The sequence below is a fragment of the Gossypium hirsutum genome, chromosome A11 (genome assembly GCF_007990345.1).
Source record: "Gossypium hirsutum isolate 1008001.06 chromosome A11, Gossypium_hirsutum_v2.1, whole genome shotgun sequence".
Taxonomy (NCBI): Eukaryota; Viridiplantae; Streptophyta; class Magnoliopsida; order Malvales; family Malvaceae; genus Gossypium; species Gossypium hirsutum.
In genome coordinates, this window is record NC_053434.1 from 122,028,930 (window position 1) to 122,047,210 (window position 18,281).

General features: G+C 34.7%; 1 protein-coding gene and 1 long non-coding RNA gene across 6 annotated transcripts; both read right to left on the bottom strand.

Annotated features, from left to right (window-relative positions):
* Positions 1–1,204: 1,204 nt before the first annotated feature.
* LOC121209504 (putative disease resistance RPP13-like protein 1) lies at positions 1,205–11,217 on the bottom strand. Of its 5 annotated transcripts, none has more exons than XM_041080256.1 (3): positions 10,557–11,216; positions 1,688–1,764; positions 1,206–1,560 (listed from the first exon to the last, which is right to left on the bottom strand). In XM_041080256.1, exons 1-3 carry the CDS (start codon positions 10,872–10,874, stop codon positions 1,443–1,445), a joined length of 513 nt encoding a protein of 170 aa, XP_040936190.1. In that variant the 5' UTR covers positions 10,875–11,216; the 3' UTR covers positions 1,206–1,442. The 5 variants fall into 5 exon arrangements, 3 of the variants coding, with proteins under 3 accessions (XP_040936188.1, XP_040936190.1, XP_040936189.1); XR_005904621.1 differs by lacking the exon at positions 10,557–11,216 and adding an exon at positions 1,883–4,789 and having other exon boundaries at positions 1,228–1,498; XR_005904620.1 differs by lacking the exon at positions 10,557–11,216 and adding an exon at positions 1,883–4,789 and having other exon boundaries at positions 1,235–1,560.
* Positions 11,218–15,352: 4,135 nt separating this feature from the next.
* LOC107924565 (uncharacterized) lies at positions 15,353–17,728 on the bottom strand. The gene is made up of 6 exons (XR_001691798.2): positions 17,506–17,728; positions 17,173–17,214; positions 16,713–16,754; positions 15,951–16,310; positions 15,799–15,858; positions 15,353–15,627 (listed from the first exon to the last, which is right to left on the bottom strand). It is a non-coding gene; the product is annotated as an uncharacterized lncRNA (long non-coding RNA).
* Positions 17,729–18,281: the final 553 nt, after the last annotated feature.

An 18,281-nucleotide genomic window follows, 5' to 3' on the forward strand; every position in this document is an offset into this window, starting at 1 on the left:
CATTTTTTAAAATATTATATATAATATACTAGAAAATATTTTTTAATTATAATATGTAAATATAAATTTTAAAATTATTAATTAAGTTCAATAATTTAATGAATATTTATATATTATTTTTAAAAGCAATTATATAAAAAAAAAGTTAAGAAAAAAAAAGGGGAAATATTAAAAATTCCTTTATAGGAATCAATACTCACCGATACAAGCAGATATTTATTGAAATGAATCAAAATTCAATGAAATTTTAATTGAAGCAAAACTTGAACTATTTTATTCTAGTTCAATATCGAGACGATTCATAACGATTAATACAACCAGTATCGAAACTACCGACTACCATGCTACAAAGCGAAAAGAAAAATAATTGAAATAAATCAAATTACAACTTTCATGCTTAAAAAAATTAAAATAAAAAAAAACAGCTCTAAAAAGTAATCATCCAAAAAACAAATATATATAAGTTTTATCGACAGTTATAAATCGATACACACTGATATAAGCCAATATTAACTGAAACAAATCAAAATACAATGAATTTTTAACTGAAACAAAACTTAAGCTACTTTATACTAATTCAAATTATTAAGAAAAGAAAAATAATGAAAATCAATCAAATTATAGGTTAACTTACTTTCATGCTTACAAAAAAAAATTTGCTAAAATTAAAAAAAAAACTAGATTTCGATTATTAAAAATCATCTATAATATATATATAAATATTATACTATATTATAAACCTGGTACTGGACCATTGGTAGACCTTGCCGGTGCTTAAAAAAATAATAACCCCAACCTCTGTATCACATAAATATTTAAAAAATTATCAATAAATTTGAAATGGTACATAAAGTAGACTAGTACCAATACATACCAATTCTCATAGAAAAAATGATGCGTGCACCAATGTGGTAATGGCTACCTTGAAAGCAACTATGTGGCATAGTTATTTGCAAAGAAATGGGTTAAAGCATGTTGAGTTAGTATTGTGGGTGGATATAATGTTTGATGCTTTGTTTTCTTTGAATATTTTGCTTTGATGCTTTTGATATGTGCTGATCTTTGATCTTTGAGTGTAACCATCGGGATATATATGGCTATCTGAATTTTTATGATTTGTTATGCATTGATTGTAGTTGTTTTATTAATAAATTTATGTTTTGAATTGAAAAAAAAAAGAAATTCGAAACACAAAAAAGAAAGTAGAGAAAGTGAACACAATGATATACGTGGTTCGGAAATATTCCCTACATCCATAAGCAGAATCAAAAATGAAATTCACTATTAAAAATTGGAGATTACAATAGAATTACATCATAAAATAAAATACCTTGCCAATAACTATCCACAGTATTCATGGTCTAAGAAATTCGGAAAACTAAGATGGACATCTTTGAGATTGGACAGAACAATATTTTGGGAACTCTGTTTTCTTACATGTGTTAAATTGAGCTCTCTAATGCCATGTTGCAACGTGTACTGTATCCCTCCATTAATCCTGGAAGGATCAAACTATCACGTAAAAGACTTGTTCTTCTGAGAAACCATTGGTTAATAGTACTGCGAAATGTCAAATATTTTTAACTAAAATCCAATTCTCATATACCAAATAGCTTAGAAATTAGAAGATGCAAATGTAAACAGAACATTCAATTTGCTGAATAAATGTTGCAGAGAATTGACTAACCGCTTTACTAAATCAAATAAGCTGAAGCAGATGAGTTGAATTTCTCCAATATTTTTCGCCAATTTAGCCTTCAATGCCTGCAAAAATTGAATACAAAATATATGACTCATTTCTGTTATCATGTTGTTCATGAGGACAATCAGATATATCAAAAAAAGCTATGAAATTTATAAATGTATAAAATGCGTTTCACACCTGTGGTTTGAGTGTGGAGAAATCGATACCAGATTTTGCTGCTTAAATTTCAATCTAATCCCCACGGGATGACTGTTTTAAAATTAATTCTAACATAAGGTATGTGGGAAATCTTGGACCAATCTCGTCCTTTACCCCTACTGCACCCTTCTTCTAGCAACGGGCAATTGGAAATATGTAGCTTCTCAAGCGAGAGAAGTATATCCTTTTCTGGAAGAGAGGCTAGCTTAGGACAATCATAGGTGCGCAATTGTTGAAGAGAGGTGAGGTGTTGTAAGCCCTTGGAGCACATGAATTCCAAATTTTTAAACCTACGGATGCTGATATCAGTGAGAGAAGGAGGCAACATCATTCCTACCGCTTCTTCTGGAAATGACACCACACTTGAGCATCCTTCACCTATTATATGGAGTTGTTGAAGAGAGGTGAGTCTGTTATATCCCCATTCAACAAGTGATGTATAAATTCTGGGTGCGTTCGAGATTTCAAGTGATTTGAGGTTGGTAGGGAAACCCTCTTCGGGAAAGGATATGTCAGCCGAACACTTCCACACCGTTAATTTTCGAAGGGAGGTAAAGTTGTTGATGCACTTGGGAAGGGCTCCAAAATTTTCACAATTGCAAATCCTGAGTACTCTGAGATTTGTGGTGGGCAACCCACTTTCTTCAAATGCAACCAGATTTGGACACCTAGATAATTGAATCTTCTGAAGATGGCTGAGCTTGTCTAGTCCCCGCGGTAATGATTTCAATTTTTGAGCACCCCTAATTATAATGCTTTCGAGATCAGTGGTTTCAAGGAAGTCTTGGGATATGCATACCAACACTGGACAATACCAAATATCTAGATGTTTAAGCATTACGGGTAACTTGGCATTTAAAAATAAGCTAATTAGCTTTGGACATCTTTGAATTTCGAGACGTTGAAGCCGATTGCATATGTCGCCCCTGGATGATAACCATATTAGAGATGGAGAGTCTTTTATAATCAAGTGCTCAAGAAGACAAGTGTTGCTACTCATACTCTTATTATTATTTTCTTTTTCATCAACCAAATATTGCAAATTCTCGCAATTCACAATCCTCAGCTCTTTTAAAGCAGGATGGAAGTTGCTCTCTGCAAAACAAATCAAGCCTGGACACCCTTCAAGTTCTATTCTCGTAATGAATGGGAAAGCATGTAAGACTTTTGGTAGTCTATTGAGCCTTTCACAATTACCTATTACCAGAGATTCAACACCTGGAATCTTGTCAAGTTGCAATATCTCCTCCTCTGTTTCCAAAGAGACCAATTGCGGACAATTCCAAATTGTGATGAAGCGATGCCCAACTATGCTTAACCCATTTTGCAATAAAGATCCCAACTCCTTCCAACCAGAGATGTTGAATGTTTCAGAGTTTGCAAATCTCAACATTATCCTCTCTGCTGGAATATTAAACTTTGAAATATTTGAAAGAGACACATATTCCAAAGAGGTAACCTTCTGTACTGACAAAGAACCTTCATCTACCAATTATTGACACCCCGCAATGCTTAATTTACACAGCAAGGGAAAACTTGAAATTGAAACTACCAGTCTCTTACACTCATCGATTTCAAGTGTCTGCAAGGATTGAAGGATGGTTGGCAACCTTCCCAGCAATAGAGGACATCCACTGATTGAAAGAAAACGAAGGCTGGGGAATTTCGATACTTGCTCATCATCTTCATATAGGTCCCACTCCTCCCAATTCAGCATATTGCCAAAACGCAGAGACTAATGATGCAAAAGCATTTGATTGATTTTCTCCAAACAACTCAGCACCAATCTTGTGTACTTGATCCAAACCACTAATTGAAAGATCTTTTAACACCAATAACCTTCCAATAGATGGTAGAGATTTGCAATTTTTACAGTCGTGAAGCTCCAATGAAAACATATTCTTGAAGGAAGAATCTGCAATCCATGTAAAGAATTTTGCACCACCATAATTCTGAATGATGAGTTGCTCAAGCTTTTTCGAAGGATGAATAAAGTCTAACACCCATTCTTAACTTCTTTTTTCCTTGTATCTTTCTGAAAGTCTCGACTCCATTCCAGTACCAATCGATCAATCCCCTGCTTCTCATTTAACTTGGCTTCCCCTGCATCTTCACCATTAACATTCTCCAACCCAGAAAGACAAAAATCACCTTTGAGGTTTGACAAATATTTCAGTTCTCTAATATGACAACCACCACCTTCCCCTATGATAAAATCAGATAACCTTTGAAGACTGGTTAGCTTATCAATTCCAAAAGGCATTCTTTCTATTGAGATCCCACCACTGATATCAAGATAATGCAAGTTGACAAGATTTCCTATATTTGAAGGTAGCCTTTGAAGCCTGTAACAATCTTTTAATAATAAAGTTTCCAAATGGAAAAGAGTGCACAAAGAATCAGGTAGGCATTTGATTTCGGTTCCAGAAAAATTTAAGTAGCGAAGATGTTTTAAATTTTCAAAAACATCAGGCAACTCAGTGATCTTATGGCTTCTCAAAGAAAGCACCCTTAAGTAGCCAAGTCTTGGCAACAGATCAACTAAAACAACATCAGTTAAAAAAGGCCACGAAAAACTTTTTCCAGAAACTATTAAGGGTAGAAAAGTACGTATAGAGTTCACTTGATCAAATGCTTCGAACTTCTTCACTGTGTCATATCTACTGACAATATAAGAAGAATGTCGAGTGCGATTTGAGAACTTTTGTTGCATATCGCCCTCCAGTTTGGAGAATATGTCTCCTGCAACTACTTGAGCTAAATCATTGATAAGGTCATGCATTACAAATCGGGACTCATCTTTACTTGATATCTGAAAAAATGACCTCGACACTAGATCTTGAAAATATTGATTTCCAAGATCTTTGATTTGAGGCATAGCTTTTTGTTGCAAGAGACCTTCTGCTCTCCATAACAAGATAATTTCTTCTTCGTCAAATTCATAATCTTTAGGAAATATGGAGCAATATGCAAAACATCGTTTCAAGTATGACGGTAGATGATGGTAGCTTAATCGCTGTTAAATTTCAAGAATACTGAATAAAACTTCATCTATCATTTCTTCTTGTATATCATCTCATGCAAAGTACGTATGTATATATACAGTAAGTCAACAGCAGTTACAACTGCCCTTACCTAACTAACTGTTAACAACTAACCAACACTTCTTTATCTCCTAATATTCCTCATACTCATCCATTCCCTGACTAACTAAAATCCCCCTAGTTTGTGTTAACCACTCGAAGTAAATCCCGAAACCGGTTAAACCCTGAGGCTGACAAAGGCTTTGTTAGTATGTCTGCTAGCTGATGGGTCCCTGGGACATGACCAACTTGAACAACTCCAGCAGCCACCTTTTCTCTAACAAAGAAAATGTCTAGCTCCACATGCTTGAACTTGGAGTGCATGACTGGATTTCCTGCAACTGCTATTGCTGCTGAACTATCACACCAAATTAGTGCCTTTGGTAAGCTTGGAACACGCAATTCAGTCAGTAGGGATTGTATCCACGTCATTTCAGCGGTGACATGTGCAACACTCCTGTATTCCGCCTCTGCTGTGGAACGAGACACAACGTGTTGCTTTTTCGAGCTCCATGAGACCGGATTTCCTCCAAGGAAGATACAATACCCCGAGGTGGACCTTCGATCGTCAACGTTTGATCCCCAACTCGCATCCGAATAACCTTCAAGAAGGAATTTGGAAGCTCGAGTAAACTGTAATCCGTAATTCATTGTTCCTTGTAAATACCGTAGTATCCTCTTGACTGCTTTGAGGTGACCGGTTAGTGGTTTGTGCATGAATTGGCACACCTTGTTGACTGAATAGGCGATGTCAGGCCTGGTGATCACGATATATTGTAAGGCTCCTACGATGCTTCGATACTGATGTTCATCTTCAAGGGGGCTTCCTTCCTCAGCAGTAAGACGATTATTTGCAACCATTGGTGTTGGGAGAGCATTGGATCTGTCCATAGCTACTTTTTGAAGCAAGTCTCTAATGTATTTAGTTTGAGACAAAACTATCCCATTCGACGTGTGCTTGACTTCAATACCAAGGAAATAGCTCAACTGGCCAAGGTCCTTCAATGCAAACTGACCATCAAGTGTCTTGACAAACTTATCAATTTCCTGTGAGTCACTGCCTGTAACGATGATGTCATCGACATACACTAAAACGTACAACAATGCATCATCACGATGTCGAATGAAGAGCGAGTTATCCGCTTTGGAAGTGTCGAACCCCATGGTCACCAAAAAATCCCTTAGTTTTTGAAACCAGGCTCGTGGAGCCTGTTTGAGACCATAGAGAGCCTTCTTTAACTTGCAGACCAGAGGCTCTCCATGTAAGCCATACTGTTCAAAACCTGGTGGCTGTGACATATAGATCCCCTCGCTCAAGTCTCCATTAAGAAAGACATTGTTTATGTCAACTTGTCGAAGAGACCACTGGTGAGAGACGGCCAGGGTGAGGACGACTCTAATTGTGGTGGGTTTGACGACGGGACTGAAAGTGTCTTGAAAGTCAACACCGGCTTCTTGGAGGTACCCTTTGACCGCGAGTCTGCCCTTGTATCTAGCAACAGACCCATCTGCATGCCTCTTAATACGGAAGAGCCATTTACATCCAATGGCTCGTCGACCTTCAGGTAAACCAACTAGCTCCCAGGTGTGATTGGAAATCAAGGCATTGTACTCTTCCTCGGCTGCCGTAGTCCAAGCTGGACTCTGAAACGCCTCATGAATGGTGGTAGGTTCAACTTCATCTACGACTGAAGCCAGCACTTTAGGTCGAAAAATCTCATTTTTCGAACGTGTCTGCATGGGGTGATGATTGACTCGGGTAGGTAGTGATGGAGATAGGTCAGAGTTATCAGGTGGACCATTTGTGTCATTAGGAGTAGGAGACTCTGTAGGATTGGGTTGAGACTGGCCAGGAGAGATGCCTATGGTAGACGGGCTAGCTGATGCCCGCGTCATAGCAGGAACATGCGAACCACCAGCTGAAACTATTGGGAGAACAGACCGATGAGGCACCGTCCGCGAACTTTGTGATACTGCCTTAGTTTGGAACCCATCTTTGAAAGGGAATTTTTCCTCGTCAAAAATTACATGTCGAGACACAAACATGCTGCCATCTTCTGCGAGACATCGATAGCCCTTGGTATTAGGAACACTCCCAAGGAATACACATTGTTGAGACCGAAAACTCAGCTTGTGAGGCTGAAAAGGCCTGAGATTTGGGAAGCACGCACACCTAAAGACCCTTAAAAGCTCATAGCTCGGTTTGACTTTGTGGAGAACCTCATAGGGACTAGTCTGTCCGAGGGCCGGAGTTGGTAGTCGATTGGTTAGGTAAACAGCATGCATAACAGCATAAAACCAAAACTTCAACGGTAGACTTGCATGAGCTAAGAGAGACAAAGCCATATCAATAAGCTGTCGATGTTTTCTCTCAGTAACCCCATTTTGCTCCGAAGTGTAGGGGCACACAATCCTGTGTTGGACACCAAGAGAGGACAACTCACGAGCTAGTACTCGATACTCACCACCACCATCAGTTTGTAGCATTTTAATAGACCTATCAAATTGCACTTTAACCAGCTGATAGAAATCTCTAAAACACCGAGCCACTTCCGATTTGTTTTGAAGAAAATAGACCCAGGTAAATCTGCTATGCATGTCCACAAACGAAACGTAAAAACGAAAGCCATTGGAAGGTAACCATGCAGGGCCCCATACATCAGATACAATAGTTCAAAAGAAGAGGAATACATTGTTTTAGATGCTGTAAACGGAAGTTTGTGAGCTTTACCTAGTTGGCAAGCTGTACACATATGTTGAACACAGTTCTTTTTAACTGGAATATTACAAGTTTTTAAAACTCGTTTAAGAACCTCAGTGCACGGGTGACCTAATCTGTCATGCCACAACGAAGAAGGTGTACACTGAACAGAATTGGCAGTATTCAATATAGTTGAATTTGACTCTGGAGATTTAGCACCTGAAGCTGACACAGGCTTTGCGAACCGAAACTTGTAAAGGCCTTCATGCATGCGGCCCTCGAGAAGCGTCTTCCCTGTCTGAACATCCTTCACAAAACATAGAACAGGGTGAAATTCAAAATAAACATTGTTATCTCTAGCAAATTGACCCACAGACATTAGATTTTTGCACACTGCAGGGATATGCAGTACGTTCTGAAGCTTTAGGAGTCGGGTTCCAGTTGAAAGAACAGTTGAACCAACATGAGCAATAGGCACCGAATCACCATTACCCATGGTGACACAACTCTTACTTGTATATGAAGAGGGAGCCGCAAGATTAGACACCTCTGGTGTTATATGGTTCGTCGCTCCAGAATCGGGGTACCAGATAGAACTACTTTGTGAAGATGGATGAGGAGGAAAAGAACCAGAGGAAGACTGAGGATTTGTGTGACAGCAGTGAGACATCGCTTGACATGTTGGAGCAGCTGGCACACAACTGGAAGCGTGCAACTGATGACAATTAACTTGAACCGTACCAAATCCTGCATTCCCAGAGAACGACTCATCAAATCTATGGTAACATGTTTGAACCATGTGGCCTATCTTCCCACACAACTGGCATTGCGGCCTCGAACGTGACCATCCTCGTCCATTTCCCCGAAAACGACCACGAGACCACCCACGGCCCTGTCCTCTATCATTCTACTTGGAGTCTTGAGAATACTTAGCAGAGTTTGCTGATTGTTTACCCGTATCATCGCTGTTTCGCTGATGAGTTGCCAAATTTGCTTGACATGGGGTGTCTTTTAACAGCTCTAACTGACGTGCTTCACAGTCAAGTAACAATTCACTCAACAAATCAAGAGATAACGAAGTTGCAGTAGCTAGAACTCTAATGGAATCAAATTCAACAGAAATTCCAGCCAATATAACGCTCACTTGTTCCTGTTCGGATATAAAGCTCCCAGCCGCAGTCAAATCATCACTGAGTTGCTTAACTTTCGACATATACTCTTTAACAGAAAGATTGGACTTCTTGAGAGAGTATAAAGCATGCCGCATGCTCAAGATTTTTATGTTTGATTTAGCACTAAATTTCCTTTCAATGGCATTCCACAGATCACAACTAGTTTTTGCGGTTGTAAGATGAGCCAAAATATCATCCGTAATAGTAGATAAAAGCCAAGAGGCAAGAAATTTATCTTGCTTTCGATGAACGATGAAATCTTGATTCGCAATTTGTTGACCATCAGGACCATTAATAAACTGAGGAGGGGAGGAAGTGGTACCTAGTACATATCCTTCAAGTCCATACCCTTCAAGAATCAGCAAGAGTTGATGTTTCCACAAAAGGTAGTTGTGTGACGCAAGCTTTATTGTATCATGCTTGGAGAAATAGTGCACTTTAGTAGAGCCTTGAGCACCATTACCTTGTGAGTGTTCAGCTTCTCTAGTGTTGGACGAGTGACGGGGAGAATCACCTGCTGCATCAGTGGCCATGAGGCACCCTTTTTTTTTTCTTTCAGAAAATCAGCAAGATTAACTTGGCTCTTGATACCATGTTAAATTTCAAGAATACTGAATAAAACTTCATCTATCATTTCTTCTTGTATATCATCTCATGCAAAGTACGTATGTATATATACAGTAAGTCAACAGCAGTTACAACTACCCTTACCTAACTAACTGTTAACAACTAACCAACACTTCTTTATCTCCTAATAATCGCAAAGCGGGAATTATGCCACACTGCTCTTCTGGTAAGTTCCATATCTCACTCTCATATATTCTTTCCCATTTTCAATGATATTTAACTGTGCGTAGCAAGCTTCCAATAGCTTTTGCAGCCAAAGGTAAGCCATTGCACCTTCTAATAATTTTCTCTCCAATTTCTTTAAACTGGGGATGTCCATCGAAATTTCTTGCTTTTAATGCATGCTGTGTAAATATGGATAAACAATCCTCGTCTGATAGTTTATCCAAACGAAAAGCTTTGAGGGGATCCACAATAGATGAAACAATTTGAAGACGAGTGGTTACAATGATAGTGGTCCCTGCTCCAAACGGAGACCGTAAGATGGTCCAATCATTATAATTCTCGTTCCAAATGTCATCTAAAACAAGCAAGAATCTTTTCCCAGACAACTTCTTCAACTTAACTTGAAGTAAATCCAAGTTACTGTAATCACATGACTCAGAAGTGATGGACTGTAAAATTGCCTTTGTTGTAGCAATTGCATCAAAATTATCAGAAACGCATACCCAGGCCTTGAGATCAAAAGACTCGTTGATGGTGGCATCATTGTAAACAAGCTGAGCAAGAGTTGTTTTACCCATCCCTCCCATTCCCACGATGGAAAGGACTGAAACTCCATTGGAGTTATTACCTTTGAGCAACTCAATCATTTCTGTCTTCTCCTTCTGTCTACCAACATACTCCACAACTCCATCCAGTACGGAAGTTGGTTGCAGCCTGGGTTGCTTTCCCTTGGAGGTTGGAGCTTGAGACAAGATGTCACTCAACCCCAAACTACTTCTTCGAGTAGTCAAACTATTCAGTCTATCAGTGATCTCTTTCACCTTGGGAATCATGGAATTCTTAAACAGAAGAGAAGTAGGAGTGAAACTAGTACCACTAAAGCAGGTAGGAATGAGTTTCCGTACCTTGCTAGTGCTGGCTTGAGCTTGAGTCTTTTGGAGCTGGAGACGTAACTCTTCATAAGCAAACTCGTCCAAGATGTCATCCACATCGTAAGCCAAGTCCTGGAGATCCTCCAACCATTTCTTCACGCCCTCGTTCTTGATCTGCTTCTCCTCTGCATTGTCCAACACTGCTTGGATATCGGGCAACATGGACTGCCACTGCTTGAGCTGCGGGTGGAGTTGCTTATGATCAGCAACAAAGTTGAGCGCAGAGTCGAGCAACTTGCCCCCCAACAGCTCCAGAAACACAGACAGAGCAGCCTCTCCAATGACAGACATGGTGAAACTATGAGAAGGAAGCAGAAGAGAGAAATGAAGAAGCCAAATGGAAATTCAGGAACGGGAAGGAGATTGTGTATAATCAGTGAAAGTTGAAAAAAATCAGAGAAGGAGGCAGTGAGCTGATAGTCTGATAAATAAAATAGAGCACAAGTGGTTTTTGGGCAGTGAAACGAATAAAGAAGGCGGAAAAAGACAATGGCTGAGCCACCCAACCACCCACCCACCCACATTGTTTATGAATTTTGATGCTTTTCTCCATTATCCCAATTTCCAAGTAAATGAACGTTGAGTTCCATGGCAATGGCATCCAATGCCCATAATTGTACTTCAATTAACAGGCAATATAGCGAGCACATGTCAGTCTTTGTTTTTGGGAATGAAAACAAATTCATCCTTTTTTTTTTAAATTCCAAATTTTCATCTCATTTGGTATATGTGAATTTGTGAGTTCGAATGCAAATTTGAAAACAAATTTCTAATTCACTTGAATTAAAATATGTTCTAATTTGATTCAATAAAAAAAACCAAAAAAAAACAAAATTTTAATGATTAATTATTGATACATAGAATATTTTAATTCTTTTTAAAATATATACTGTTTTTTAATTTAATATTTTCTTTTATTTTTTGGGTAAATTTTTTTTAAAAATTTAAATGTATCTTTTAATGTTTAATTTAATTTAATATTATATAAATTACATTCTATATATATATATGATAAAGTAGAAAATGGGTTGGGTTTGGGCATTTTAATTTTGGAACCCAAGCCCGGCTCATTTTAAGCATGCTTAATTTGTTCTTTTTGTCTAAACTTATCTTTTAAGCTTCATTCTTTTTCTCTAAACTCTTTCATATTTTGAGCGCATCTTGAATAAGTCTATCTACAAAAGAAAAGCTTGTGGAAAGCACCTAATTAGCAATTAGAATTTGTCACACATAATATATTATATATAAATTTAAATTTAAAAAATAATATTTCATATATAAATTTTATATTTTTGAGAAATAATAATATTTCAAAAAAGATGGATAGATTTTTTTCTAATAATTAGAAGTTAATGAATAATAATGAAGATGTTAGTTTAAGAGTAGTGAAAATTTTTAATTTAATTTATAAAATGTTTAAATGATATAATTATCTCTATATTTAACAAAATAATAATTTTAGATTTTTCATGTTTTTATCAATTGAGTTTGTGTCACTCGACTTGAGGTACCAAACTTAATCAGACATTTTATCATAGTATAAATAATTATCTTGTAATTATATGTATTCAGACTAACTTAATTTTTAAATCTGTCATCGATCTTTATATTTTCTCTCTTAAAATTATATTTTTACATAATGTTTTTTATAATATATGATATGATCATAAATTAAACCCTTAATTATAGTTATTAAGCTTCCATTTTTCCACTAAAGTCAATAAATTAATTTTTGATTGGGAAAATTTTTTATATTAGTTAATTACGAGAAAACATTTTTATGTGAAAGTGTGTTTAACTAATTATATTATAGAAAAGTATATTTGATAATAGCCTCAATTTACAAGTTTATTGTGCTTAAATTTGATAAATTCTTTAATGGGATATCATTAATTTTGGGTTTATTATTTGATTTTTGATTAGGTGTAAAAGCAAACTTAGAAAGTAAAAAAGAGTTGGAAATGCAAGTTGTCGTAAAAGTTTTGAGTCATGTTCTATCTTCTTTTGTTTTTGGCAAATTACAATAACAGGGCAACGCCCGAACAACAAACACGACTAACGTGACTCGAACCCAAACCACATCTGGGACAGTGAATACCCTTGATCATCAGGCCATCATATAGGGTTCGAAAAAGAAAGAGAGTACTTTTAAATTTTGATTAGGATAATATTTTAATTTTCTAGTATTTTATCTTGTGATTTATTTTTAGATAACTCTTTAATATTAGATTAGATTAAAGAAATTACGTAGGATTAGGCATTTTGAGTTTTATATATATTCTAAAAGGGACAGCAGTTCAATTGCTTTCTTTTCTTCTATGTTTCTAAGCTTGCTTTTTCTTTCTCTTGCACAACATTGTGCCGCCACGTCCTCAATAACACATGAACCATTCTTAAAAACTAGTGAATACACTTTTTCAACCAGTTGACCAACACTTAACAAATTCTGATCAATGTCAGGTACAAAAAGCACATCTGAAATGACTTTGTTACCTATCCAGTGTTGATCACTACATTGCCCTTGCCTTTGGCTTCAATCAGATCACCATTGCCAATTCTGATTTTTGAGCAGCAGCTTCTGTCAAGGTCCTTGAACAAACTCTCATCAGCTGCCATGTGGTGTAAGCAGCCACTGTCCACAAGCCAATTGCATTTGACCTTGCTTTTGGTGGCAAAACATGAGGCTGTGAAAACATGCTCCTCTTGAGCTTGAAGATCTTCAGCAGCTTGGGCTTGAATTTGCTGCTGTGCTGGTGCTTTTCCCTTATTTTTACACACTTTCTCAACATGGCCAAACTGCTTACAACTCCTACATTGGATGTCTGGCCTAAACTAGCAATACTTCTCCAAATGTGTGGTCTTTTTGCAGTGGACGCATGGTGGAAACCTCCTCTTGCCTGAATCTCTCCTTGATTTATCCCTCTTATCAAGCCAAGGCTTCTTTCCTTTTTGGCTTGAACTGGAGCTCTCTTTGGCCTTTGCTTGGAAGGCTCCTTCAGGATGTTTTTCCTATCTGTTGGCCTTTCTCTGCTCCAATGCATAAAAGGAGTTCGCCAACTCAGACAAAGAGATGGTTGTCAAGTCCCTTGAGTCCTCAAGTGATGAGATTTTGGACTCAAATCTCTCAGGAAGTGTGGTGATAACCTTTTCAACAACCTTGTTATCACTGAAATCTTCACCAAGCAACCTTAAGCTATTGACAGTGGCCATGATCCTGTCTAAGTATTGCTTGATGCTTTCTGATTCTTTTATTTTCAAGTTCTCAAAATCTCTTCTCAAGTTAATCACTTGTTGCTGCCTTGTTTTATCTGACCCCATGAACTCCTCCTTCAGCCTTTCTCATGCTTTCTTAGGTGTGCTACAGGCCATGATTTGAGTGAAGATTACATCTGTCACTCTATTTTGTAGACAAATTTTCAGTCTTCTTTATTTCAATTTTCCCTCTACCCATCTTAAAATTTTCTTCTTTCCTTTACTTTTTCCCGGAAAATTTTTAAAAGAAAAGATAAACCCCAGATTTTTTTATTTATCCTTTCTTTTTTCTTAAATTTTGAAAAAAAACCAAAGGTTTTTATAACAACAAATAGATCAAAGAAAATAAGGCAAAAAAAATTAGGGGATTGTAAAAAGATTCTTTTTTTAAGAGAAAAAAAAATAAGTAAATAATGTTTATATATAACAAATGTTTTCTTAAATGGAAATGGAAAATGAAATGGAAAAAGAAAATATGTGACCAAAATTAGGGTGAAATTTGAAAGGGGACAGATTAGATACTATATCTAGTAATTATCCAACTATGGAAACTCTATTTATTATAGGTTTAGTTTTTTTTTCTTTCTATTTTTCATAATTTCTTTACTTTTTTACTCTGCTGTTTTTGGCATTACAACTCAAAATGGAATTTATTTTTTCTTTGGGTTCCTTTTTTTACATATAAAAAGTGGTTTTTTAATTATTTATATATTATTAATGTGTTTTTAACAATTATTTACTTGAAACGACTCAATTATTGATACATACATTGTTTTGATAAACAATTATTAATGCCAAGTTTTCTTAAATTCAACCTTTACACTACACAATTTAAAAAAAAATAACTTTTGTATAATCTTAACCATAATTATAATATATAAATTTTGCATATTAACCTAAATTTCTAATCAACCCATTTTTAATTAAAAATTAGTTTACTAAAGTATCTACACATATTTTAATAACTGAAACTCAGTAAGCCTTGATCATATTAGAAGGACATAAATATAAAAGCTATTAAATGTTAAAGGATTTGAAAGTAAGTTTAGCCAAAATTGTAAACTAACGTTTAATTGAGAATGAAAATAGAAAAAAATAGTTTATTCCAAAAAATAAATCAAACTTAAAAAGATTAAAAAACCGTAAATATAAAAAAATTATTTCATTGATGTGCAATTTTTCAATAAAAAATTGAAAATTTAATTTAAAAAAAAGGGTTGTGAAGATATTTATCAAAGATTTTGAAGGAAACAAATAATGATTTTAGTTTTAAATTATGTTGCAAAACTAATTATTGGTTCTACGTATTTCATATGCATTTTAAAACAATAATCATATTTTAATAATAAAAATTGAATTGAGCATTGAATTAAAAAGGGTAAATTATCAAAATAGTCACTTTTTTTTAGCTTAGGTTATATTTTAATTATTATATGTTTGAAATATTATGTTTTAGTCACTTACGTTACCATGTGGTAACATTTTAGTCATTGAGTTGTTAATTGCCGTTAACAGTATAATGTTAAGCTGACATGGCACATTAAATCATTATTTCAAACAAAAAAATTAAGTTAAATTACACAATTGGTTCCCATAATTTTTCGTTTTTTGTTTTGAGTAATTAAAATTTTTTTTATGTTCTTTTAATTTTCCTATCCCCTATCAAATAACCATCTCTAACAAGGTGGGATTCAAATGGAGAAAAAATAGGAACCATAGCTCGCATTAGATTAGTTGGTCTCATGAACAGTTCTCCTTCCAGGGTTTGAGAAAAAACAAAATACTCAAGAACCTGCAAGCATGAAGATACATGAAGACCTAAGAAAGAGTAAATAACAATAATATCCATAAGATACCTTATGAAAACCAAATACAAATTACTAACTCAATGCAAAAAGGCAGTAACTCTACAATCTAAAGGCAAGTAAACCAAATATAATCAACAAAATATTCAGCCATTTACCTTTTCCTGTGGACTCCGCAATCTTAATTGCTTCTCATTGTTAAAGAAAACTTTACATCTCTACAATGGAAAATGAAAATGTACCATCATTTTTTTTTTTTACATTTTACTAGTAATTAAAAGCAACGAAAGATTGAAAGAAGAGCAATAACCTCTAAAGATGAGCTTAGAGCTATAGTCAGGGAGGGATAGTTTATGAAACATGATTTTTCGAACCATCGATAGTAGATTAATCACTTTCCATTGACCATTTGGATGAATACAAAAAGGGTTTCTTGAAGAAAGAAAAACCCCAAATCGAACTTGAAGTTGAGTACCACCAGTAGACTTCACCTAAGCTTGAACCAATAGTGATTCTGGAGACCCATCTTACGAAAGGGTCGAAAAAGGAATCCTTTTTATTGTTGGGGTCGATGTTAATTTGAAGCGTCAGTAAGAGGCAAGGATGAGAATTGGTAGGTTAGGAGTCATTGTTGGATAGGGGAGAGATGGAGCATCGATAGAAAGGATGTCTCAAAGAGAGAAGGGAGAAGGGAGAAAAACAAAGAGATAATCAGAAGAGAATGAAAAAAAATCACAAAAAAAAAGCAAAAATGCAAAAAAAAAAAAAGAACAAACTAAATTACAGAATATATAAATGTTAAGGGTTAAATTTTATAAAATCAAGACTAAATTGACATAAGGTATAAATGTTGAGGGTTAATATTGTTATTATGCCAAATTTAAAAACTGTCAAATTATCTTCATGTTAGTGATTTAACGATTGGAGACAGAAAAACAAAAAAAAGAATAATTGGGAGAATAATAATATAGTTTACCCTTATATATATATATATATGTAAATACATATACATGTACGTATGCACATATGTGTGTATGTATGTAGTAGTTGATTATACGTATGATCTACGTACCTGTTTGCGTAGATCTTCATTCTCCATTATAGTCTTTTGTTCCTGAAAGTATACAAATATTAAACCAGAAATCATTTAGTATTAAATGTTAATTACAATTATTTGATTGCTAAACATATATGATTCCTTTATAAGAATACTCTTTCAAAAGTAAATATTTATACTCTGATGTGTATCTATAATTTTGTTTTTTAAGTTGAGGGTTTTAGAAGATCATATTTCCGTACTTATATACATAGTGGGTAAATTAAATATTGGATTGATATACAATGATCTTTTATGTCAAATGTTTGAATCTAGACTTGAATTAAGAATAAGAGTCAAATATCGATATATGTTAATATAGATGTGATGAATTTTTTAAAATCGAGAAAACAAATATTCAATTTTGTGTCAAACACGTGTATCAAATATAATTACTTTAAAAAAATTTGGATTAATATAGGAATATAAAATATACCTGTAATCGAGCTCTTTTAAGCTGCTCCATTAGAATTTGCTCCTACAACAATAAAACTTCAGATTCAACTTCTCACAATTAGGCTCCTAAGAAATTATTTTAAATTTGTGTTTGTAGGAGAGTTACTAAATTTACTAAAATTATGTTTGTTTGGAGTTAATATTGATTAAAATTAGAGATAAATTATGGAAATCAATCAAATTATAGGTCAACTTACTTTCATGCTTACAAAAAAATTTGTTAAAATTAGAAATAAAAAAAAACCCAGATTTTGATTATTAAAAATCATCTATAATATATATATATATAAAAGTATTATAGTATATTATATACCTGGTGCTGGACCATTGATAGACCTTGCCGGTGCTTGAAAAAATAATAACCCCAACCTCTGCATCACATAAAATGGACAATTCTTTAGCTTTCTTCAACAACCCATCTATTCAGATTTTCAATCTTTTTTATTTCAATTTTCCCTCTACCCATCTTAAAATTTTCTTCTTTCCTTTACTTTTTCCCGGAAAATTTTTAAAAGAAAAGATAATCCCCAGATTGATTTTATTTTCTTAAATTTTGAAAAAAAACCAAAGGTTTTTATAACAACAAACAGATCAAAGAAAATAAGGCAAAAAATTTAGGGGATTGTAAAAAGACTCTTATTTTAAGAGAAAAGAAAATAAGTAAGCAATGTTTATATATAACAAATGGTTTCTTAAATGGAAATGGAAAATGAAATGGAAAAAGAAAATATGTGACCAAAATTAGGGTGAAATCTTGAAAGGTGACAGATTAGATACTATATCTAGCAATTATCCAACTATGAAAACTCTATTTATTATAGGTTTAGTCTTAATTTCTCTACTTTCTTACTCTGCTGTTTTTGGCATTTCAACTCAAAATGGATTTTATTTTTGCTTTGGGTTTCTTTTTTTAAATAAAAAAAGTGGTTTTTTAATTATTTATATATTGTTAATGTGTTTTAACAATTATTGTTAGTGAATATTATTTTTTTTGTGAATTACAAGAGGGCAAAGTCTTAACAGCAACACGAATAACGCGACTCGAATTTAGGTCACACCAGAGACAGTGAACACCCTGACTATCAGGTC

What these genes read in the sequence shown, in the direction of transcription:
- LOC121209504 (XM_041080254.1), bottom strand. Translation starts at nt 3,296, where the DNA reads ATGTTGAGATTTGCAAACTCTGAAACATTCAACATCTCTGGTTGGAAG.